General features: G+C 49.4%; 1 protein-coding gene across 4 annotated transcripts in view; it reads left to right on the top strand.

The window, feature by feature from the left end:
- Positions 1–11,871: 11,871 nt before the first annotated feature.
- The window catches only part of FAM184A (family with sequence similarity 184 member A), a 500,388-nt gene continuing 487,375 nt past the window's right edge, over positions 11,872–24,884 (top strand). For 3 of the 4 annotated variants that reach the window (XM_063917230.1, XM_063917231.1, XM_063917228.1), the window contains exon 1: positions 12,165–12,251. Coding sequence is in view for 1 of the 4 variants with exons in the window: in XM_063917229.1 (XP_063773299.1) it covers positions 12,090–12,251 (162 nt within the window). In the remaining 3 variants the exon portion in view is untranslated. Of the gene's footprint in view, positions 12,252–24,884 lie in introns of all 4 variants that reach the window. The other variant, XM_063917229.1, reaches the window with a different exon arrangement.

Here is a 24,884-nt window from a genome sequence, read left to right as displayed (position 1 = left end):
GTAGCTACAGCCGTGGACTACCGTACTGTACTGTGTCTGCTGCTAATATAGACTGGTTGATAATGAGATGTAGTATGTATGTATAAAGAAGAAAGAAAAAAAAACCACGGGTAGGTGGTATACAATTATGGACGGACTGCCGAGTGCCGACACAGAGGTAGCTACAGCCGTGGACTACCGTACTGTACTGTGTCTGCTGCTAATATAGACTGGATGATAATGAGATGTAGTATGTATAAAGAAGAAAGAAAAAAAAACCACGGGTAGGTGGTATACAATTATGGATGGACTGCCGAGTGCCGACACAGAGGTAGCTACAGCCGTGGACTACCGTACTGTACTGTGTCTGCTGCTAATATAGACTGGATGATAATGAGATGTAGTATGTATAAAGAAGAAAAAAAAAAACACGGGTAGGTGGTATACAATTATGGATGGACTGCCGAGTGCCGACACAGAGGTAGCTACAGCCGTGGACTACCGTACTGTACTGTGTCTGCTGCTAATATAGACTGGATGATAATGAGATGTAGTATGTATAAAGAAGAAAGAAAAAAAAACCACGGGTAGGTGGTATACAATTATGGATGGACTGCCGAGTGCCGACACAGAGGCAGCTACAGCCGTGGACTACCGTACTGTACTGTGTCTGCTGCTAATATAGACTGGATGATAATGAGATGTAGTATGTATAAAGAAGAAAAAAAAAACCACGGGTAGGTGGTATACAATTATGGATGGACTGCCGAGTGCCGACACAGAGGTAGCTACAGCCGTGGACTACCGTACTGTACTGTGTCTGCTGCTAATATAGACTGGATGATAATGAGATGTAGTATGTATGTATAAAGAAGAAAGAAAAAAAAAACACGGGTAGGTGGTATACAATTATGGACGGACTGCCGAGTGCCGACACAGAGGTAGCTACAGCCGTGGACTACCGTACTGTACTGTGTCTGCTGCTAATATAGACTGGATGATAATGAGATGTAGTATGTATAAAGAAGAAAGAAAAAAAAACCACGGGTAGGTGGTATACAATTATGGATGGACTGCCGAGTGCCGACACAGAGGTAGCTACAGCCGTGGACTACCGTACTGTACTGTGTCTGCTGCTAATATAGACTGGATGATAATGAGATGTAGTATGTATAAAGAAGAAAAAAAAAACCACGGGTAGGTGGTATACAATTATGGATGGACTGCCGAGTGCCGACACAGAGGTAGCTACAGCCGTGGACTACCGTACTGTACTGTATCTGCTGCTAATATAGACTGGATGATAATGAGATGTAGTATGTATAAAGAAGAAAGGAAAAAAAAACCACGGGTAGGTGGTATACAATTATGGACGGACTGCCGAGTGCCGACACAGAGGTAGCTACAGCCGTGGACTACCGTACTGTACTGTGTCTGCTGCTAATATAGACTGGATGATAATGAGATGTAGTATGTATAAAGAAGAAAGAAAAAAAAAACCACGGGTAGGTGGTATACAATTATGGATGGACTGCCGAGTGCCGACACAGAGGTAGCTACAGCCGTGAACTACCGTACTGTGTCTGCTGCGACTGGATGATAAATAATGATATAAAAAATATATATATATCACTACTGCAGCCGGACAGGTATATATTATATAATGACGGACCTGCTGGACACTGTCTGTCAGCAGAATGAGTTTTTTATAGAATAAAAAAACACCACACAAGTCACACGACGAGTGTTTAACTTTTTCAGGCAATCACAATATAGTATACTATACTGGTGGTCAGTGTGGTCAGGTCACTGGTCAGTCACACTGGCAGTGGCACTCCTGCAGCAAAAGTGTGCACTGTTTAATTTTAATAATATGTACTCCTGGCTCCTGCTATAACCTATAACTGCTCCCCAGTCTCCCCCACAATTAAGCTGTGTGAGCACAGTCAGATATTATACATAGATGATGCAGCACACTGGGCTGAGCACAGATATGGTATGTGACTGAGTCACTGTGTATCGTTTTTTTCAGGCAGAGAACGGATTATATTAAATAAAACTGCACTGGTGGTCACTGGTCAGTGGTCAGTCACTAGTAAACTCTGCACTCTCTAGTACTCCTAAGCTCCAGTAAATCAAGTGTCTCTGTCTCAATCTCACTCTCTCTCTTCTAATCTAAATGGAGAGGACGCCAGCCACGTCCTCTCCCTATCAATCTCAATGCACGTGTGAAAATGGCGGCGACGCGCGGCTCCTTATATAGAATCCGAGTCTCGCGATAGAATCCGAGCCTCGCGAGAATCCGACAGCGTCATGATGACGTTCGGGCGCGCTCGGGTTAACCGAGCAAGGCGGGAAGATCCGAGTCGCTCGGATCCGTGTAAAAAAAGCTGAAGTTCGGGCGGGTTCGGATTCCGAGGAACCGAACCCGCTCATCTCTAGTAAATATGAATGCCAATTTATATTAAATATGTGTGCACTTGCTAGAGTCTCCATAGCTCGTCTATGGATAACTCCTGAAAGTCCTGTATATAAGAGCATATTCATTCCTGTACATGTGCACCACATATTCTCACAATAAATATAGAACACATGTATCCTCATAATATCATATAGGATATACTCAGTTATTTGTTCTTCTATCACATAGTAACATAGGGGGTCATTCTGACCTGATCGCACGCTGCAGTTTATCGCAGCATCGTGATCGGGTCATGAGTGCGCCAGCGCCTCCCACGGCCGCGCCGGATCGTGATAAATATCAACCAAAGAGACCCCTTACCACCCCTTGTACCTGCGTCCACGTGATCCTGGAGGGCAGCGGCGGGTGTGTGACTGACAGTAAAGACAACGGAGCCTCCGCTGTAGTTACCCGGCAACCAGGGCGCGGGAGTATACAGCGCCGCTGGGGGTGATGGAGCTGCAGCAAAGTATGTCTATCTGACATCAAACGCTGCAGCCCTTGAAGTCTTAAAAGTATTCTTTCTTCATTCTACAAATAAAGCTGCAAAAGGCAGCCCCACTGTTGTATGCCTGCTTACTGCATGACACCAACTTACAAAGTGAGCTCCTGTGCAGGGAGGTGGGGTTATAGAGGAGGCGGCGCTGTGCATCTTGGGAACAGTCAAAGCTTTGAGCCTGTTGGTGCCTCGGATCAAGATCCTACTCTACACCCCGATATTAATCCTTGTGGAGCCCAGTGTACCCCGCAGCAAAAATTATACTTACGGCTTACCCTATGTATGTTTGCATGTGCCAGAATGTGCAAGCCCTAACATGCTCACTTTTAGTGCCCATAGACGATGTAATTCTGTTGGTGGTTAGAAACAATTCCCTATCGTCGCAACATCTCGCTCACCATCGACAGCTGTACCAGCCTATGGCAAATGCTGTGTCTGCTTCTGAATTCCGAGCAAACATGGCCTCTATGGCTGTGGTACTGCATCTGAGAATGCAGCTGCTTGCATTAGCATACAGTACCTGTGACACTTCCATAAGACGTCCATGAGACAGCCTTTTCATGCATTCACTTCAGGCTACCTATCAGTCACCACCAAGGAATGGCCATGGTTTTGCCTCACCATTCCTAATGCCAGCGATCCTCTATGTAACAGCCTACGGAGTCGTACACTCAGGGTACCATGTGCCCCATAGAGATATTCAGGATTTTTTGCACATGCACAATAGAAAATAATTGCTCAATGGCACCAACATCAGCATTGCATTCACCTCTGAATCAGGCCCTTGAAGGATTAAGTGGTTTATTTAACAAGACCCCGGGGTATCAATCAAAACAGTATGTACTGTATTACTGCATATCGCAGTGATACACAATGATGTCGTGGTTCCCAGTACCAGGTTGCTGTGATCCAGCAAATTTCTGCTATTGCGAGCTTTAGCCAATCCAGAGCCGTCACAACTCCAACACCTCACGGTGGCTAATATTAGCAGCCATTAGTGGAGAGACCGCAATTTGATGGCTGCACTTCAATAGTGCTGAGCTTTTGAAAAGAGACCAGAAGATGGCATGAACAACTGAAGGAGACTCAAAGGTGGCAGCTGAGCATTAAGGATGGCAGCAGCCAGCAAGAATCAAGACTGTAGCAAAGGACTGGAGAGGCCAGTAGTGGGAACTAAAAGAGCTACACTATGCTACTGTACATGCTGTTTCTCCCTCCAGACCAAGTAGGCACACTTGGACGGCCTCAAGTTACTTAACCCTCTAGAGCACCAGGTAGTGTGGGTGCTAGGACTGTGTGTGTTAGGTCATGCCACAAGTGGCGTAAGTTTGTCCCAGTTGCCCGGAGGCAAGAAAAATATTGGTGCCCGTCCTATATATCATCCGTGAGCCAATAAGATGCCGTTTTGAGATCCGAGTAAAACCGAACTCACTCATCTCTAATTCTAACTACAGTATATGATGCTATTACAAAACCGTTGCAACTAGGCAGATCTATGTAGGGGTCCAACCACACATTACATAGATCTGCTCAGTCACTCACAATGCTGATTATTTCTCTGACAATTAATTTGCAAGTGTCATATCCAGGATTAGAACCCACAACCTTTTACACTGGAAGCATGCACCTTACTGGTGGAGATATCTGCTCTTGCATAGGAAGTATGAGAATTCTAACTATATGAAGTTACTTGTAATCGTCAGAGAAATAAGCCATATAGTTAGAATTGTCATGTTTCCTTTATATGAGCAAATAGCTTCATTAGTACGGTGTCTGCTTCCAGTGTATCTATAATAAAGAGGGTGTGATTTGTATGGTGCAGTGACTAGTGGGGAAGTCGGCTACGGAAGAGATACCGGCTGCTGTCAATTAACTTAATTGATTAATGTTGCTGAACACACGGAACAGGAGGAGAGGTGCCCCCCTTCAAAACAATGACCCCAGCAGTGCCAGAAACACATATGCCCCCAATAGTGCCAGATACACATACGCCCCCAGTAGTGCAGTGCTAGATATACATACGCCCCCAGCAGTGCTAGATATACATACGCCCCCCAACAGTGCCAGATACACATACGCCATCCAGCTGTGCCAGATACACATACGCCCCCAGCAGTGCAGTGCCAGCTACACATTCGCCCCCAGCAAAGCAAGATTCACATATGCCCCCAGCAGTGTCAGATACTCATATGCCCACACTGTACTAGTTACATATACTGCCAGATACGCATATGCACCCACAGTGCTGCTCACAGCCGCCACCCGGGCTCTGCTTCTGCTCCTGTGTCTGAGGGCCAGAGAGGAGAGCGTAGCGCGCCTCTCCTGCCCCTCAGTCTGACTCTGGTTTCATAACACAGGCAAACAGCATAAACAGTTCTTACAAAGAATACAGCACTGTTATTCTAATCTTTCCTATGCAAAACATAGTATGGTAAGTAGCACTAGCAAGACCCACACTACCATTAGGCAAACTGAGGATGGCTACTTAGAGAATCAACATTTCTGGGGCAACTAATACACTGATCAGTGTAACGATACCACTTGCTTAATGTTTTCATTTTGCTTTGCGGCACCCAGTGCTGGGACATGGTGGTGCTCTGACCTCCCAGGGGGTGGAGCAGCTATGGGCGCTCCAGGTGACACCCCTGAAAGCAGTGAGGCTGCAGAGCGGGGATGCAGTGTCACGAGTGCTCTGCTAATGGAAGACAGAGACCTGATGCTGCTGGGGAAGAAGGAGCAGCCGGATGGGGGCCTTCCTCCTATGTGTAAGGGCTGGGCAGCTGACGGGACTGGGAATAGTGTGGCTGCAGGCATGCCATGCAGAGAGCTCTCTGCTGCCCCGGCTCCCTACCAGCAATCAGTGACATGCGGTGGGCCGCACGTCCCTGCCAGCAATGTCATAATTGCTTACAGTCACCGCTTCCGCCGCCGCCCAGGTTCTGCAGCCACTCCCGCTGCTCCTGCTCTTTCTGAGGGCCAGGGAGGAGAGCGCATGCCATGCACAGAGTCCTCTGCTGCCCCGGCTCCCCACCAGCAATGCTATAACACTTGCTTACCGTCACTGCCTTATCTGTGGCTGCTCCTGCTGCTCTGTGTCAGGGCCAGGAAGGAGAGCGCAGCGTGCCTCTCCTGTCCCTCTGGTAGGCCCCACCCTCACACAAAAGAGGGCGTGGCTACGAACCAGTGGGGCCTACCGGTGATCTCACCGGCTCCCCGGTGGCCCAGACCGAGCCTATATACACAATTATTATGCTTCATTGTGAGTCAGGGTACGCTCCTTCCCTGTCCTTCCAGCCTTTCCTTCCAATTTCCCATTTCTGCCTTCTAAATTAGGCGTATGGGACTATGGTATTTTTTGACTAAAGTCATATGAAACAATACTACACATTGGTGGTCATTCCGAGTTGTTCGCTCGCTAGCTGCTTTTAGCAGCATTGCAAACGCTAGGCCGCCGCCCTCTGGGAGTGTATCTTAGCTTAGCAGAATTGCTACTAAATATTTTCTTGCAGTTTCTGAGTAGCTCCAGACCTACTCCTAGATTGCGATCAGCTTGGTCCGTTTAGTTCCTGGTTTGACGTCACAAACACGCCCTGCGTTCGGCCAGCCACTCCCCCGTTTCTCCAGACACTCCCGCGTTTTTCCCTGACACGCCTGCGTTTTTTAGCATACTCCCGGAAAACGCTCAGTTACCACCCAGAAACGCCCCTTTCCTGTCAATCATTCACCGATCAGCAGTGCGACTGAAAAGCGCCGCACGAACACCAGCAGTTTTGTGTAAAATTACTTAGTGCATGCGCTCTGCGTACCATGCGCATGCGCATTTAGCAACAAATCGCAGCATAGCGAAAATCGGCAATGAGCGAACTCGGAATGACCACCATTGTCTCCTCTATTTCTGATTTCTTCTCACATATTCACCAAGATTGGAACAACCACATTGAAACAGTGGATAAATAGAGGAACAGAAGGAGGACGTTCACAGCAACACATATAAGGAATGTATATTTTATAATTGATTTTATATATGTTATGTTGTGGCGCTTATACAGGTAGAGGTTCCCTTGTTTGTTTGTATTGCTCGCTTGTGTTGGGTGTGGTGACACCCTTTAGGGAATTAGACTTGTTAAAGCTGCCTTGCGCACATTTCAAGTGTCCTACTTACTTGTTCTATTGGGCGTTGTATTTAGCTAACCCTCAACCTTTTTGTCTACCTGTAGGTCAGCATCATGTTTTTATTGCAGGAAAGTGGATTGTTATTGGTTAAAAAAAAAAAGAGTATAGACAGTTGCTTGTTCCATTTTGTGCACAGAATAATACAAATATTTAATATATAAATACCTTCTATTATATAATTAGGTATGTTCTTATTTTAGTTTTGTGCCTAGGATTATTTTTTCATACACTATGGGGGTCATTCAGACCCGATCGCACGCTGCATTGTCTCGCAGCCGTGCGATTGGGTCTGAACTGCGCATGCTTGTGACCCGCAATGCGCAGGCACAGCGATGTCTGGGTGTTCTGCACCCCGTTACGGCACCTGGAATGGGTATCTAAGGTGGTCTGGCTGTTTTGCTTCCTGTTCTGGCACCTGGAACGGTTGTCTAAGGTATGTAGGGTGGTCTGAGTCCAATTCTGGCACCAAGCATGGCTATCTAAGGATGTTTGTGTTCTGCACCCAGTTCTGGCGCCCGGAACGAGTATCTAAAGCAGTCTGCATCCCATTTCGAAACCCAACACAGCTATCTAAGATGGTCTGCGTCCCATTCCGGCTATGTAAGGTGTTCTGGGTATTTTGCACCATGTTCTGGCCCCCGGAACGTCTCTCTTAGGCGGTCTGCAACCCCTTCAGGCACCCACAACGGCTATCTAAGGTGGTCTGGGTATTCTGAGCCGCGTTCCAACACCCGGAATGACTATCTAAGATGATCTGCATCCCATTCCGGCACCTGGAACAGCTATCTAAGGTGGTCTGGGTATTCTGCACCCTGTTCCGGCACCCGGAAGGGCTTTCTTAGGTGGTCTGAACCATGTTCTGGCACCCGGAAAAACTACCTTAGGTGGTCTGCGTACCTTTCCGGCAGCCAGCATGGCTATCTAGGTGTTCTGCACCCCGTTCTGGCACCCGGAACGGGTATCTAAGGTAGTTTGCATCACATTTCAGGACCCGAAACGGTTATCTAAGGTGGTCTGGCTGTTCTTCGCTCCGTGTCGGCGCCTGGAATGACTATCTAAGGTGGTCTACATCCTATTTCAGCACCCTGAACGGCTATCTAAGTTTGTCTGGGTACTCTGCACCCTGTTCTACCAACCGGAACGGATATCTAAGGTGTTCTGCGGCCCATTCCTGCACCTAGAATGACTATCTAAGGTGGTCTGCCCCTGTTCCAGCACCCGGAATGCTATCTACGGTGATCTGCTGCCTGTTCCGGCACCCGGTATGGCTGTGTAATGTGGTCTGGGTATTCTACACCCTTTTCCAGCACCCGGAATGGCTATCTAATTTGGTCTGTGGTCCGATCAGGTACCTGGAATGGCTATCTACGGTGAACTGTGCCCTGTTCCAGCACCCGGAATGCTATTTAAGGTGGTCTGCGGCCCATTCCGGCACCCGCAAAACCTATCTATGGTGATCTGCACCTGGAATGGCTGCGTAATGTGGTGTGGGTGTTCTGCACCCCGTTCCGATACCCGGTACGGCTATCTAATGTGTTCTGCGCCCCATTCCGGCACACGGAATACTATCTGCGGTGATCTGCTGCCTGTTCCGGCACCCGGAATGGCTATTTAATATGGTCTGTGGTCCATTCCAGCACCTGGGATGTCTGGGTGTCCTGCACAAAATTATGGCACTTGAAACAGCTATCTAAGGTGGTCTGCATCCTGTTCCGGCGTCCGGAACGGTTGTCTAAGTTGGTTTGCGCCGTGTTCCAGCACCCGGGATGGGTATCTAAGGTGGACTGCGTCCTATTCCGGCACCATGAACAGCTATCTAAGGTTATCTGGTGTTCTGCACACCATTCCGGCAGCTGGTACAGTTATCTAAAGTGGTCTGCAACCAGTTCCGGCACCCAGAGCGGGTATCTAAGGTGGTCTGCGTCATATTCCGGCACCTTGAATGGCTCTCTAATTTTGTTTGAGTGCTCTGCACCCCATTCTGGCACCCAGAACGGGTATCTAAGGTGGTCTGCGTCCTATTCCGGCACCCGGAACAACTATCAAAGGTTATTTGGGTGTTTTGCACACCATTCCGGCACCCGGAACGGGTATCTAAGGTGGTCTGCCTCCTGTTCCGGCACCCACAATGGTTGCCTAAGGTGGTCTGCACCCCATTCTGGCACCCGGAACGGGTATCTAAGGTGGTCTGCGTCCTATTCCGGCACCCGGAACAACTATCAAAGGTTATTTGGGTGTTTTGCACACCATTCCGGCACCCGGAACGGGTATCTAAGGTGGTCTGCCTCCTGTTCCGGCACCCACAATGGTTGTCTAAGGTGGTCTGCACCCTGTTCCGGCACCCGGAACGGATATCTATGGTGGTCTGCGTCCTATTCCGGCACCCTGAACAACTATCTAAGGTTATTTGGGTATTCTGCACACCATTCCGGCACCCGGAATGAGTATCTAAGGTTGCAGACCACTAGAGTTCCAGCACTAAAAACGACTTTCTAAGGTGGCCTGCATTCCATCTCCCGGAATGGCTATCTAAGGTTGTCTAGGTGTTCTGCTTCCCGTTCCGGCACCCGGAGCAACTAAGGTTATCTGGGTGTTCTGCACACCATTCCGGCACACGTAACTGGCATCTAAGGTGGTCTGCGTCCTATTCCGGCATCCAGAACAGCTATCTAAAGTTTTGTGGGTGTTCTGCACACCATTCCGGCACCTGGAACAGCTATCTAATGTGGTCTGCACCCTGTTCCGGCACCCGGGACAGGTATCTAAGATGGTCTGCACCCCATTCCGGCACCTGGAACTGATATCTAAGGTGGTCCCATTCCGGCACCCTGAACATCTATGTTTGTTTGGGTGTTCTGCACCCAATTCTACCAACCGGAATGGGTATAACCCCAGGATAGAGCGAGTGGTCAGGGGCGTGGAGAGCCATGCCGGGCCCCAGTAATGTAATGGTGTGGCCTAAATTGGGGGCGTGTCTACACCCTTGAAATAAATAACTGATTAAAGTATTAATTGTGCACAATTTATTCAACGGGGCCAGGTTGCTTGATCGGAAGCGGGTCCCTCCTCTTCGGCCGGCAGCGCCATCTTCCCAGTGACATCTGGGAATATGGCACATGTGTACTATAGAGCAAAGACTCTGGCACAGTGCCAGAGTCTTTGCTTTCAATGTGCGGCGGCCATCTTCCCGATGTTGTCACTGGGAAGATGACACTGCCAAGAGTAAGTATATTTGTGAATGGGGAGGCGGACTCCTGTCGGGCCCCTCCAGCAGTGTGGGACGGGGTAATTAATACCCAATTACTCGCCTCTCGACACCACCACGCGTGGCGCCGCTCATAAACACTATTTTAATCATATTTTTTTACAAAGGAGGCGTGGTCACAACCCCTACCCTCCCAACAAAAACAGTGTGCAAGGGGTCATTTATTATTATTTATATTTATACTGCATAAAACAAAATTCCCACTCCTTATGCAGCCAGTGTTTCAAATAGATGAGCTGCAGCACCAGCAGCTACAGTATCTCCGTGCTCCCCCCTCCCTCCCTCTGCCCGAGTGTAGCATCAGTGGGTTAGGTAGGACGCGGAGGCTGTCAGCCCTGCATAGCGGGGGTCATTCCGAGTTGATCGCTAGCTGCCATTGTTCGCAGCGCGGCGCTCAGGCTAAAAATCTGCATTTCTGTGCATGCGTATGGGCCGCAATGCGCACGCGTGTCGTACGGGTACAAAGCCCGTTGTGGTTATGCACAGGTTGTAGCGAAGTTTTCAGTCGCACTGACGGCCGCATGAAGATTGTCAGGAAGGGGGCGTTTCTGGGTGCCAACTGACCGTTTTCAGGGAGTGTTTGCAAAAACGCAGGCGTGTCTGAAAAACCGCAGGCGTGGCTGGGCGGGTGTATGACATCAAATCCGGACACGAATAGGCTGAAATGATCGCAAGCGCTGAGTAGGTTCAGAGCTACTCTGAAACTGCACAAACGTTTTTTGCAGAGCTCGGCTACACATGCGTTCGCACTTCTGCTAAGCTAAAATACACTCCCCAGTGGGCGGCGGCATAGCGTTTGCACGGCTGCTAAAAACTGTGGGGCAGATGTATTAAGCCTGGTGAAGTGATAAAGTGGAAGGTGATAACCAGGGCCGGTTCGAATGCCCTCGGCGCCCCGGGCAGGGAATGGAGGGCGTGGCTTACTACAGGGGGCGTGGTCAGTCACGCCCCCTGTACAGCAGAAGCGCCGCTTAAATGCCGAGCGGTGCGCGATGACGTCATCGCGCACCGCACAGCAAAAGGTCCTCTCCGCGAAGGGAAACTAGACGCGTAGTGTCTAGTTCCCTTCGCGGAGAGGACCTTTGCTGTGCGGTGCGCGATGACGTCATCGCGCACCGCTCAGTAATGGTCCTCTTTGCGAAGGGAAACTAGACACTACGCGTCTAGTTCCCTTCACGGGACCAGAGCCGAAGGAGCCGGGGGGACACAGCGGGCAGCGGAGGGCACAGCAGTGGCGGATCTTGCCATGGTGCGGCGCCCTCCGGATGGCGCCAGCGCCCTCCGGAAGGCGGCGCCCCGGGCAAAAGTACTGCTTGCCCGTGGCAAGATCCGCTACTGGTGATAACGCACCAGCCAGTCAGCTCCTAACTGTCATTTTTCAAACCCAGCCTGTAACACGTCAGTTAGGAGCTGATTGGCTGATGAATTATCACCTTCCACTTTATCACTTCTCTTTGCTTAATACATCTGCCCCTGTGTTCGGTTCACAGCCTCATGGCGGTGCTGGAGCAGCAGCAGCTTCGTGCAGGGAGCCGGCAGACATCTCTCCCTTTCCTCTGACAGCCCGTCCGTGGACACGCCCCTGTGGCGGGGACTTGCTTACACAGCTCTCCAGCGGCAGAGGTCGCTGCAGGGAGCTGAACAGTGGTCCGGTCCCGTACACACACGGGTGACACACGCCGCTTCAGCCGCTGCGGAGGAGCCTGATCTATATGCGGCACTGCGTTGCAAAGGGATCCGGCAATGCCACTGTCACACTGGGAGGAGCTCCGGCCAATGTTAGGCGGAGTGATGCGACTGGTGGGTGTGGTCGGACTGAGCCTAGCAACCGAAGCGAAGCCCCTAGCAACAAGAAAAAGCCAACACATGAACAGGTACATTCAGTAATACTGCACAGCATACGTGTGGTAAGGGGGGCATTTGGTCCATTATTGCCGTTCTATAATGTATAATTGGACGTACTTATGTATTGGTGTATGTATACGTGATTAGTATAAAGTTCATGTACTTTTTCAGATTGTATTTGTAGCAGGCTATATGCTCGTTTCCACTTACTCTTACTGTATGCTCACTCATGGCCCCTTTAACGCTTTATCTGTTTTATCATTGTTTCCAATAATATATAAATGTTAATAATAAATAAAGAACAAGATAAACCTTCTGGAACTCCATTGTAATGTAGTGAGCTTTAGAAAGTGTTTGGTACTGCAGGCTGTGCTGTTGTGCTTCATTTTAACGGTATCCGGACTCCAGGTCGACACCAATAAGGTTGACACACCTTAGGTCAGGCCTGGCCAACCTGTGGCTCTCCAGCTGTTGTGAAACTACACATCCCAGCATGCCCTGCCACAGTTTTATAATTCCCTAATAGCAAAAGTAGGGCATGATGGTACTTGTAGTTTCACAACAGCTGGAGAGCCACAGGTTGGCCAGGACTGCCTTAGGTCGACACCTGAAATAGGTCGACATGGACAAAAGGTCTACATGAACAAGGTCGACATGGAGAAAGGTTGACATGAGATTTTCACATTTGTTTTGATTTTTTTTAACTTTTTCATACTTTACGATCCATGTGGACTACAATTTGGAATGATAACCTGTGCAAAGCGAAGCGAGGCACCTTGCCCGAAGCATGGCGAGTGAAGCGGTGCACTAATTGGGGTTCCCGGTCACATTACGGAGAACACGACACCCAAAAAACATTAAAAACTCATGTAGACATTTTTCATGTCGACATTTTGTACATGTCGACCTATTTCAGGTATCGACCTAAGGTGTGTCGACCAATTGGTGCCGACCTAATTGGTGTCAACCCTGAGTCTCAGACCCCATTTTAACACCCATGTAAAGTTACATTACGACCTACGTAACAGTAGGGATCCGGTCTCTAGGTCGACACTCTCTAGGTCAAGCACTATTGGTTGACAGAAACTAGGTCGACAGCGTCTCTAGGTCGACATGTTCTAGGTCGACATGTCAAAAGGTCAACATGAGTTTTTCACAATTTTTTTCTTTTTTTTTATTTTTTCATCCTTTACGATCCACGTGGGCTACAATTGGGAACGGTAACCTGCGCGTGGCACCTTGCCCGAAGCATGGCGAGTGAAACGAGCCATGCGAGGGGACACGGTGCACTAATTGGGGTTCCCGGTCACTCTACGAAGAAAATTACACAAAACCCCCCATTAAAAACTCATGTCGACCTTTTGACCTGTCAGCCTAGAGACCCTGTCGACCTAGTTACTGTCGACCTATAGTGGTCGACCTAGACACTGTCGACCTAGTTTCTATCTACCTTCCATACCACACCCGTAACAGTAGGTGGTAAGGGGTGTAGTATGTTATGCCGGCGGACGGGCTCCCGGCGGCCAGCATACCGGCGCCGGCATACCGACAGCTGGGCGAGCGCAAATGAGCCCCTTGCGGGCACGGTGGCGCGCTACAAGCGCCACACTATCTATTCTCCCTCCAGGGGGGTCATGGACCCCCAAGAGGGAGAAAAGCTGTTGGTATGCTGGCGGTCGGGATTCCGGCGCTGGTATGCTGGTCGTCGGGAGCCCGGCCGCCGGCAAACTGAAGACCACACCGTGGTAAGTGTAATAGTTGCCCATACCTCTAGCCAGAGCCCGGGAACTCCTACATGGGGTCGTATTTCCATGGGGCACATCAGTTTAGTTCACCAGGAAATCCAGAAATTCAGATGCCGCAGGAAAAACAACTGCGTGTAGCAACCTCCAGGACATCATAAGGGAAGGGACACAATTTGTATTATTACTTCAATAACACAGCAATATAATTAAAGGCAGAATGAATGGGCCAGTAAAGGCAGAGGTTAAGCGATACACTATGGTTTGTAGAAGCAAGAAAGCAAAGATGGGTCACACAGGGAGAGTGGGAAATAATACAGCATTTAGGGGCTGATTTATGATGCGGATGTGAGGTGATAAAATCGACCCAATTTGCAATGCGATTATTGATGACATCGCATGGATGTATTATTAATCACATACAGGGACAGAGCTTGCGAAAAAGCCACTCTACAGAACAGAATTAAAAGAGTGCAATTCTTTCTTTCTTTCTTTTTTTTTGGCAACTGCCAATAAGTAGATATTAACATGTTAATGCTTTGATTGTTGGGAGCACCTCCAGCACCATAAACTATAAACCTATTATAGAGGATTCATTTTTAGTGGCTGTTTTTTTACGAATTGAAAGTATTCATTATTTCTCATACGTCCTAGAGGATGCTGGGGATGCTTCAAGAACCATGGGGTATAGACAGGATCCACAGGAGACATGGGCACTTTAAGACTTAAAAAGGGGTGTGAACTGGCTCCTCCCTCTATGCCCCTCCTCCAGACTCCAGTTAGATTCTTTGCCCAGTGAGACTGGATGCACACTGAGGAGCTCTCCAGAGTTTCTCAGAAAAAAAGACTTATTGTTAAGTTTATTATTTTCAGGGAGACCTGCTGGCAACAGGGACTGAGGGGAGAGAAGCAGACCTACTTCTGTGAGTTTCAAGGCTCTGCTGCTTAGGCTACTGAACACCATTAGCTCCAGAGGGTCTGATCGCTAGGTACGCCTAGATGTTCGTTCCCGGAGCCGCGCCGTCACCCCCCTTGCAGAGCCATAAGTCAGAAGCCTGGTGAGTAGAAGAAGATCAGAAGACTTCAGTGACGGCAGAAGATTTCAGTGACGGCTTTGAGGTACCGCGCAGCAGGCGCGCTGCGCGCCATGCTCCCACATACACAGAGGCACTGCAGTGTGCAGGGCGCAGGGGGGGCCCCTGGGCAGCATAAAACCTCAATAGCGACTGGCACCAGTGTATACAGTGCCTGGGCACTAAATACAGACCCCCGCCAGTATAAATATATTAAAATAAGCAGGACTGAAGCGCGCCATTAAGGGGGCGTGGCTTAGCCTTCACAGCTGTAACCAGCGCCATATTCTCTTCACAGCTGCAGAGACGCTGAGCCTGGCCTCCCACACTGCTGTACAAGTAACAGGGTGCAAAACGGGGAAGGGGGCACAGTTGATTTGGTGCTATTTTTATTGATATTAAAAGCGCTGACAGGTCTGGGCAGTATATTACACGCTTCAGAACCGGGATAGGCGCTGGGTTGTGAGCTGGCAGAACTCTCTTTGTGTTTCTCTGACAGGCTTTGCTGTGGGTCTGTCCCCTATAGCCCAGTGTGTTGCGGGTGTCGGTATGCGTGTGTCGACATGTCTGAGGCTGAGTGCTCTTCCCAGGAGGGGGCTGGAGTGGGGGCAGAAAAGACTGAGGGAGTGACTGTGTCGGCACCGCCGACGGCTGATTGGGTAAATATGGTGAGTGTTTTGAATGCAAATGTGGCTCGGTTGAATAAGAGATTAAATAAATCTGAGTTTCAGAACCAGACATGGAGAAAATCCATGGAGGATGCATTGTCGCAGGTTCAGAACCCCTTGGGGTCTCAGAAGCGTTCATTTACCCAAATAGCTGATACAGATACCGACACGGACTCTGATTCCAGTGTGGACTATAGTGATGCCAGATTGAATCCTAAACTGGCTAAGAGCAAACAGTACATGATTGTGGCGATAAAAGACGTCTTACATATCACAGAGGACCCTGCTGTTCCTGATACTAGGGTCTGCATGTTTAAGGGAAAGAAACCTGAGGTGACATTTCCTCCCTCTCATGAACTGAACGCTCTTTTTGAAAAAGCTTGGGAAGATCCTGACAAGAAGTTACAGGTTCCCAAGAGAATTCCGGTAGCATATCCGTTCCCCTCTGGGGACAGGGGAAAGTGGGAGTCAAACCCCACGGTGGACAAAGCTCTATCGCGTCTGTCCAAAAAGGTGGCGCTTCCGTCTCCTGACACGGCAGCCCTAAAGGATCCTGCGGATCGAAATACTTTGAAATCCATTTTTATCACTACAGGTACGCTGCTCAGGCCGGCCGTTGCATCGGCATGGATGAGTAGCGCTATTGAAAAGTGGGCAGATAACTTGTCATCTGATATAGATTCCCTGGACAGGGATAGCGTGCTGTTGACTCTGGGTCATATCAGGGACGCAGCCAATATCCCTCGCAGTTTCCTTTAGGTTAACATGCGAGGCATATTGGCCTTTTGGGATCAAGGGCCAATGCCATGGCAGTCTCAGCTAGAAGAGCATTGTGGATTCATCAATGGAATGCTGATACTGACTCTAAAAAGACTATGGGGTCTCTGCCGTTTAATGGTAGTGTCTTGTTTGGTGACGGCCTCGCTGACCTGGTATCTACGGCTACCGCGGGTAAGTCATCGTTCCTACCTTATGTTCCTGCACAACAAAAGAAAACGCCATACTATCAGATGCAGTCCTTTCAGCCCAATAAAAACAAAAAAGGACGAGGGTCTTCCTTCCTTGCTACGAGAGGGAGAGGAAGGGGAAAAAGGTCACAGGCTGTGGCAAGTTCCAAAGAGCAGAAGTCCTCCTCGGCTTCTGCCAAATCCACCGCATGACGCCGGGGCTCCTCTGTGGGAGTCCGCACCGGTGGGGGCACGTCTCCAACTCTTCAGTCAGGTCTGGGTTCGCTCGTCCCTGGATCCTTGGGTATTAGAAATAGTAGCCCAAGGGTACAAATTGGAGTTTCAAGATGTGCCCCCTCACCGATTTTTCAAATCGGCCTTGCCAGTTTCTCTTCCAGAAAGGGAGGTAGTATGCGCTGCAATACTAAAGCTGTGTCAAAATCAGGTCATTGTCACGGTACCCCCGTCACAACAGGGGGAAGGCTTTTATTCGAGCCTGTTCGTGGTCCCGAAGCCGGATGGCTCGGTCAGACCGATTCTGAACCTAAAATCCCTCAATTTCTATCTAAAAAAAATCAAATTCAAGATGGAATCTCTCCGAGCTGTGATCTCCAGTCTGGAGGAGGAGGATTTTATGGTGTCGGTCGACATAAAGGATGCCTACTTACATGTAGGCATCCTATATATCCTCCACATCAAGCTTATCTGAGGTTTACTGTTCAGGATTGTCATTACCAATTTCAGACGTTGCCGTTTGGTCTGTCCACAGCTCCGAGGATTTTCACCTGGGTGATGGCGGAAATTATGGTTCTCCTGCGCAAGCAGGGAGTCACAATTATCCCGTACTTGGACGATATTCTGATAAAGGCGAGATCCAAGGAGCAATTACTGAAAAACGTTATGTTCTCCCTGACAATTCTGCAACAACACGGTTGGCTCCTAAACTTGCCAAAATCACAGTTGGTTCCGACAACACGACTGTCATTCTCGGGTATGATTCTGGACACAGAATTACAGAGAGTCTTTCTTCCAGTGGAAAAGGCTCTGGAAATTCAGAACATGGTCAAATTTCAGATTCTGAAACCGGCAAGAGTGTCGATTCATCAATGCACTCAGTTGCTGGGGAAGATGGTGGCGGCCTACGAGGCCATTCAGTTTGGCAGGTTCCATGCCAGAGTGTTTCAGTGGGACCTGTTGGACAAGTGGTCCGGGTCTCACCTGCATATGCACCGGAGAATAATCCTATCTTCCAGGACCAGAATATCTCTCCTGTGGTGGCTGCACAGTTCTCACCTCCTAGAGGGACGCAGGTTCGGGATTCAGGATTGGATCCTGGTGACCACAGATGCAAGTCTCCGAGGCTGGTGAGCAGTCACACAGGGAAAAAATTTCCAGGGAAAATGGTCAAGCTAGGAAGCTTGTCTGCACATAAACATTCTGGAATTACGGGCCATTTAGAACGGCCTTCGGCAAGCGGAATATCTTCTTCGCGGTCTGCCCGTATTGATTTAGTCAGACAACATAACAGCAGTGGCATACATAAACCGCCGGGGCGGAACAAAGAGCAGAGCGGCGATGGCGGAGGCCACAAAAGTTCTTCGCTGGGCGGAAACTCATGCAGGCACTCTGTCAGCAATCTTCATTCCAGGAGTGGACAACTGGGAAGCAGACTTCCTCAGCAGACACGATCTCCATCCAGGAGAGTGGGGTCTTCATCAAGAGGTCTTTGCAGAAGTGACAAGTCGTTGGGGAATTCCTCAAATAGACATGATGGCGTCTCGCCTCAACAAGAAACTTCTGAGATATTGTTCCAGGTCGAGGGACCCTCAAGCAATAGCGGTGGATGCCCTAGTGACACCGTGGGTGTTTCAGTCAGTCTACATGTTCCCTCCACTTCCTCTCATTCCAAGGGTGATAAGGATCATAAGAAGAACAAGGGTTCAGGCGATACTCATTGTTCCAGAGTGGCCAAGGAGGACCTGGTATCCCGATCTTCAAGAGTTACTCATAGAAGACCCCTGGCCTCTTCCTCTATGAGAGGACCTGTTACAGCAAGGACCATGCGTGTATCAAGACTTACCGCGGCTGCGTTTGACGGCATGGCGGTTGAACGCCAAATCCTAGCCCGAAAGGGTATTCCCAGTGAAGTCATTCCCACACTACTTCAGGCTAGAAACGAAGTAACGGCGAAGCATTACCACCGTATTTGGAGGAAGTATGTGTCTGGTGTGATTCCAAGAAGGCTCCTACGGAGGATTTTCAGCTGGGGCGTTTGCTCCATTTTTTGCAAGCAGGTGTGGATGCGGACCTGAAGTTGGGCTCAATTAAAGTACAAATTTTGGCCTTATCAATTTTCTTTCAGAAAGAATTGGCCTCCCTTCCAGAAGTTCAGACCTTCGTGAAAGGTGTGCTTCACATCCAACCTCCCTTTGTGCCCCCAGTGGCACCATGGGATCTTAATGTGGTGTTACAGTTCCTGCAATCTCATTGGTTTGAACCTTTGCGTAAGGTTGAGTTAAAATTCCTTACTTGGAAAGTAGCAAAACGAAAGAGGAGAAAGACTCTATGTTGGGGCACTCTTATCTGAAATTTAGACACTAAAACTTAACTTTTAATAAACATGCTAAAATATAGTGACTCAGAAATAAAGTGATCTAGTAAGAGAACGCCTTGGTGAAAATTAATTGTATTTTATAAATAAATAAATAAATAAATAAACTGGGAATCCTGTCTATAATATAAGACATGTTACATTTAAGTCCCAGAGGACTTGGAAAGTAGTCATGTTGTTGGCCTTGGCATCCGCAAGGCGGGTATCTGAATTGGCGGCTTTGTCTCTCAAAAGCCCCTATTTAATCTTCCATGCTGATAGAGCGGAGTTGAGAACTCATCAGCAATTTCTGCCAAAAGTGGTTTAACCGTTTCACGTAAACCAGCCTATTGTGGTGCCAGTGGCTACTGACGCCTTGGCGGAATCTAAGTATCTCGATGTGGTCAGAGCTTTGAAGATCTATGTCGCCAGAACGGCTCAAATTAGGAAAACAGAGGCTCTGTTTGTCCTGGGCTCCCAACAAGATTGGGGCTCCTGCTTCCAAGCAGACTATTGCACGCTGGATCTGTAATACGATTCAACAAGCTCATTCTACGGCAGGATTGCCGTTACCGAAATCTGTGAAGGCCCATTCTACCAGGAACGTGGGCTCATCCTGGGCGGCATTACAGCGTTGCCAAGCTGCTACTTAGTCAGGATCAAACACTTTGGCGAAGATTTACAAGTTTGATACCCTGGCTGAGGAGGACCTCTTGTTTGGTCAATCGGTGCTGCAGAGTCATCCGCACTCTCCCGCCCGTTCTAGAGCTTTGGTATAAACCCCATGGTTCTTGAAGCATCCCCAGCATCCTCTAGGACGTATGAGAAAATAGGATTTTAATACCTACCGGTAAATCCTTTTCTTTTAGTCCGTAGAGGATGCTGGGCGCCCGTCCCAGTGCAGGCTATATCTGCAGTTATTGGTTATGGATACACACATGTTGTGTTGAGTTCAGTCAGTCTGTGGCTGATGTTAGTCATGCCATTGCATGCGTTGTTGTTGACTGCCATGTTGCGTGTTTGAGGTGTGAGCTGGTATGTATCTCACCTTAGTTTAAAAATTAAATAAATCCTTTTCCTCTAAATGTCCGTCTCCCTGGGCAGAGTTCCTATAACTGGAGTCTGAAGGAGGGGGATAGAGGGAGGAGCCAGTTCACACCCCTTTTTAAGTCTTAAAGTGCCCATGTCTCCTGCGGATCCCGTCTATACCCCATGGTTCTTGAAGCATCCCCAGCATCCTCTACGGACTAAGAGAAAAGGATTTACCGGTAGGTATTAAAATCCTATTATTTCAAGTCTGGTGCAGGATACTAAAACACCACTGCACAGAAAAGCCACTCTACAGAGCAGAATTATTGGGGTATTTTTTACGTGAAAAATACCCTGTGTATGTGCTGCACACGTGCCGCCGACATCGCTGCCACATTCTCCACCGAGTCATCACCTCCCACGAGGCAACCCCCCAACGCCACCCTCAGCGCTGATTATACTTACCAGGCCAGGGACCGATGAATGAAGGGCTGCCAGTCATCGGATTCTCTTCTTTCTGTGTTAATAAATATGCCCCTAAATGAGTCTACATGCACAAGTGGGTGGACAGACAGGATTAGTACCACCAGTGGGGAAAAGGGAGACTGAGAACAAAAGTGCACTGGTGACAGGTATTCTGCTAAGTGAGAATCAGAAAAGATGGCCTTGTCCACGAGACCTTATAGTCTGACAGAGAGGGTATAAATAGGCGGGCGAATTGGGATGGAGGGTAGATGGCTAGTAAGAGAAGCTGAGTACTTAATTCTGGAATATTCCATCCAGTCATATTGGGACTAGTGTTGGAAATGACTTGTGGTTGGCTGAGTGGATAAGGGGAGTAGTTTATGTAATCCTTTGTGGTTTTGTTTATGTATTTCCCATGGATTATAAGAACAATACAAGGGGAGTGTAATAAGTTTCTGGATGCACAACAAGTATTATACTTACAAAGCGAACATTACATTATTTTAAAGTATTCACCATAGGAGTATATTTAAAGTTGCATGCAACCAAAGCCACTTGGTGAAGCAGCTGAACCAGTGCAAAGCAGGTACTTTATGTCTTCTACATGCTGGATGAAGGGCTCCACTGCAGCTCCCGGTGACCCAAAACTAATCCTACGCATCGTGCTCTTGATTTGTGGGAACATGAAGAAGACTCAAGGAACAAGGGTCTGAACTGTACGGCTGATGACCGAACTCCTGGATGCATTCATGGGCCAAAAAATCCACCACTTTCCTGGACTTGTAGGCAGGTGCATTGTCGTGATGGAGAAGGGCACTACAAGCGTGAGCTCTTGGATGGCATCTGAAAATGGCTTCCACCACTTGCGCCAGGCATTGGTTGGCGTACCAGTCCCAGGTGATGTGGTACAATAGCTACATAACCAGTCTTGGCCACGAAAACAGCCACCACCTGCTTGGCCATGCTGCACTTACATCTGAGCGTCTGTGGCTGTGCAACTCCAACTGGGGTCCACTGGGCCAACTGTTGTTTGGTCTCAGGGTCGAAACTGTAGATCCAGGATTCATCACTACTGATAATCTCCCAGGCAGAGTTTCAGTGACCGCCACCAATCAGGCCAGCATGTTGGAGCACCAAGTCACCTGAGCCTCCTTCTGCTCTTGAGTCAGCTGATGGGGCACTTAGCATGCAGAAACCTTGCTCAGGTCAGGCTTTTTGTGGAGTATCAGGCGGATGGATCCCGATGAGATGCCTCATTTAAGTGAGCCATGGTCACCCTGGCGTCCATATCAACTGTGGCCCGCACGGCAGCAATGTTGTCTTCAGTGATGGCAGACACAGGTCGGCCGCAGCACTCCTCGTCTACAAGGGACTGTCACCTACGCTGAAACACAGTGGTATGGGACGGTACTTCCAGCTCGCAGTCAGCCAAAACTCTCCTGCTGTCGCAGCCCACTGTTGTAGTTGTAGAAGATCATGTCTTTCCAGTGGCCTCTGTTAATCTCCATAATGAGTTGGTGAAGGAAGTGAAAATGCTGACTTATTTGGTGTGCAGTGATGCTTATAGACGGTTCTGCTTCTGTGCCATGACATTTCACAAGAACTTTAGTCAGAGAGTACAGTTGGAAACCAGACAGTCAGATTGTGTCTACCTATGCTCTGCACATCCAGAAACTTATTGCACACCCCTTGTATTGTACTTAGAATAATAATTCCCATGTATTGTAAGAACAACTCCTGTGGATCACAAATAATGAACATATACCATGGATTACATAAAGAAGATAAATTCCTGTGGATCACAAGAAGGTCCCTTTGATTTATTGAATGAAGTACATTTCCTTGTGGATTAAAAAAGTTTCCTTGGATTAAAAATTTGTATTGTGGTTTATAAACTAACAATTCCCATTGGAATACAAATGACACTTAAGACCCGATTCAGACCTGATCGCTGTTGTGTAAATTCGCAAGGCGGTCGATTGACTGTGCATGCATACGGATTATAGTGCGCACGTGCGAGCCAAACTGCAAAAGAATTCAGTGACTTTTTTGATTGTTAGGCGTACGCAAGTTGATTGACAGGAAGTGGACATTTGGGGGTGGTAACTGGCGGGCGCTCCCAAGCGTTTTCTGGGAGGGTGTGTGACGTCAGATCCGGCCCTAAACAGCCTGTTTCTATCGCACTGTAGGAGTAGGTCCTGGGCTACGCAAAGACTGCACACCTGCACAGACTGGAAAAATCATTCGATGGTGAGTGAGTTGCGTTTGAAAAGCTTTTTGCACAGCGTACACAGACTTGCGCGGGGGCAGATTTTCACTCTGTCTGGGTGGCGATTATCTGATTGCAAACCTTTGCAAATTTGTAGAGGACCAGGTCTGAATTAGGCCCTCAGTTCCCACAGGTTACAAAAATAATTCCCATTGGATTACAATAAGATAGTGTACAAGTGTCACACCCCGCGGGCAGCGGCGGCCGCGCTTACCGCTGCGGGTGTCCTGGATGGCCTGGCGTCTCTCCCCTCCGGCGGCCTCGGGGGTCCGGCGTCGGGTCGGCGGGTCTCTCCGGCGGCTCCCGGAGCGAGGGCGCCGCCATGCTGCTTTAGATTAGGTAGGCGGAGCGGGGCTGACGTCATCTGCCCGCTCCGCCAATCAGACCAAGGCGGGAGGTTCAAAGCCAGACGCCGAGCAGGGAGCCGGCGCCTGTGTATCATCGTTCTGCTTGTCAGAAGCAGTGATTTCCAGAGCTCCCTTGTTCCTATTTTCCGCTGTGTCTCCAGTGTCTCCAGTGTCCCAGTGTCTCCAGTGTCTCCAGTGTCCCAGTGTCTCCAGTGTCCCAGTGTCTCCAGTGTCTCCACGCACTTCCGTGCCTCCAAGCGCCCGAGCGCCATCACGCACCTCCGTGCCTCCAAGCGCCATCACGCACCTCTGTGCCTCCAAGCGCCCGAGCGCCATCACGCACCTCCGTGCCTCCAAGCGCCCGAGCGCCATCACGCACTTCCGTGCCTCCAAGCGCCCGAGCGCCATCACGCACCTCCGTGCCTCCAAGCGCCCGAGCGCCATCACGCACTTCCGTGCCTCCAAGCGCCCGAGCGCCATCACGCACCTCCGTGCCTCCAAGCACCCGAGCACCATCACGCACCTCCGTGCCTCCAAGCGCCCGAGCGCCATCACGCACCTCCGTGCGTCTCCAAGCGCCCGAGCGCCATCACGCACCTCCGTGCCTCCAAGCGCCCGAGCGCCATCACGCACTTCCGTGCCTCCAAGCGCCCGAGCGCTATCACGCACCTCCGTGCCACCAAGGCGCCTGAGCGCCATCAGCACCTCAGTACCTCGGCACCTCAGTGCCTCTGTTCCTCAGCACTCCGGTGCCTCAGCACCATAGAACCTCAGCACCTCGGAGCCTCTGCACCTTAGTATCACAGAACTCCAACACCTCAGTACCTCGGTGTCTCAGCACCTCAGTGCCTTCAGCACCTCAATAATACCAGCATCTCTGTACCTCAGCACTCAGCACTTTCACTAGTCTTGTTTTTCAGGAGACCTTCATCATTCCTCCGTGCTTCCTGCTTACCGTCTTCATCCTGTATGAAGAAGACCTACATCCGGCCATCTCTATTGCGACCCAGTAGCGGTTCCTCTTCCCTGTCACCGGAAGAAGCCCCGAGTCCACAACACCCTTCGACCAGGTCAGTGATAGTATACACAGGCCACATGGACCCGGGGAATCGGAACCCAGAAGCAAGTGCCATCCAAGATCTGGTTTCCCGTGTACAGAGTCAGGAAGCGGCGCAAAACCAGGTGATGCGGTATCTCCAAGAGCTATCCGGCAGGTTGGATCAAATTCAGGTTTCCCTGGCTTCAGTAGTTCCAGTTCCAGCTCCAGTACCCACTCCGGCAGTCGTTCCTGTTAATGCTCACGCAGTGTCCGGTACCAGGTCACGCCTTCAGCTTCCCACTCCCTCTCGCTACAACGGCAACCCGAAGAATTGCCGTGGTTTTCTTAACCAGTGCGAGGTGCAGTTTGAACTCCTCGCACACAATTTTCCCACGGATCGATCCAAAGTAGCATACATTATTTCCTTGCTTGAGGATTCAGCGTTGGAATGGGTGTCTCCTTTATGGGAGCGATCTGATCCTTTGGTTTCCAA

Source organism: Pseudophryne corroboree, chromosome 4, assembly GCF_028390025.1.
Source record: "Pseudophryne corroboree isolate aPseCor3 chromosome 4, aPseCor3.hap2, whole genome shotgun sequence".
Taxonomy (NCBI): Eukaryota; Metazoa; Chordata; class Amphibia; order Anura; family Myobatrachidae; genus Pseudophryne; species Pseudophryne corroboree.
This window is presented reverse-complemented; position numbering and strand designations above follow the sequence as displayed.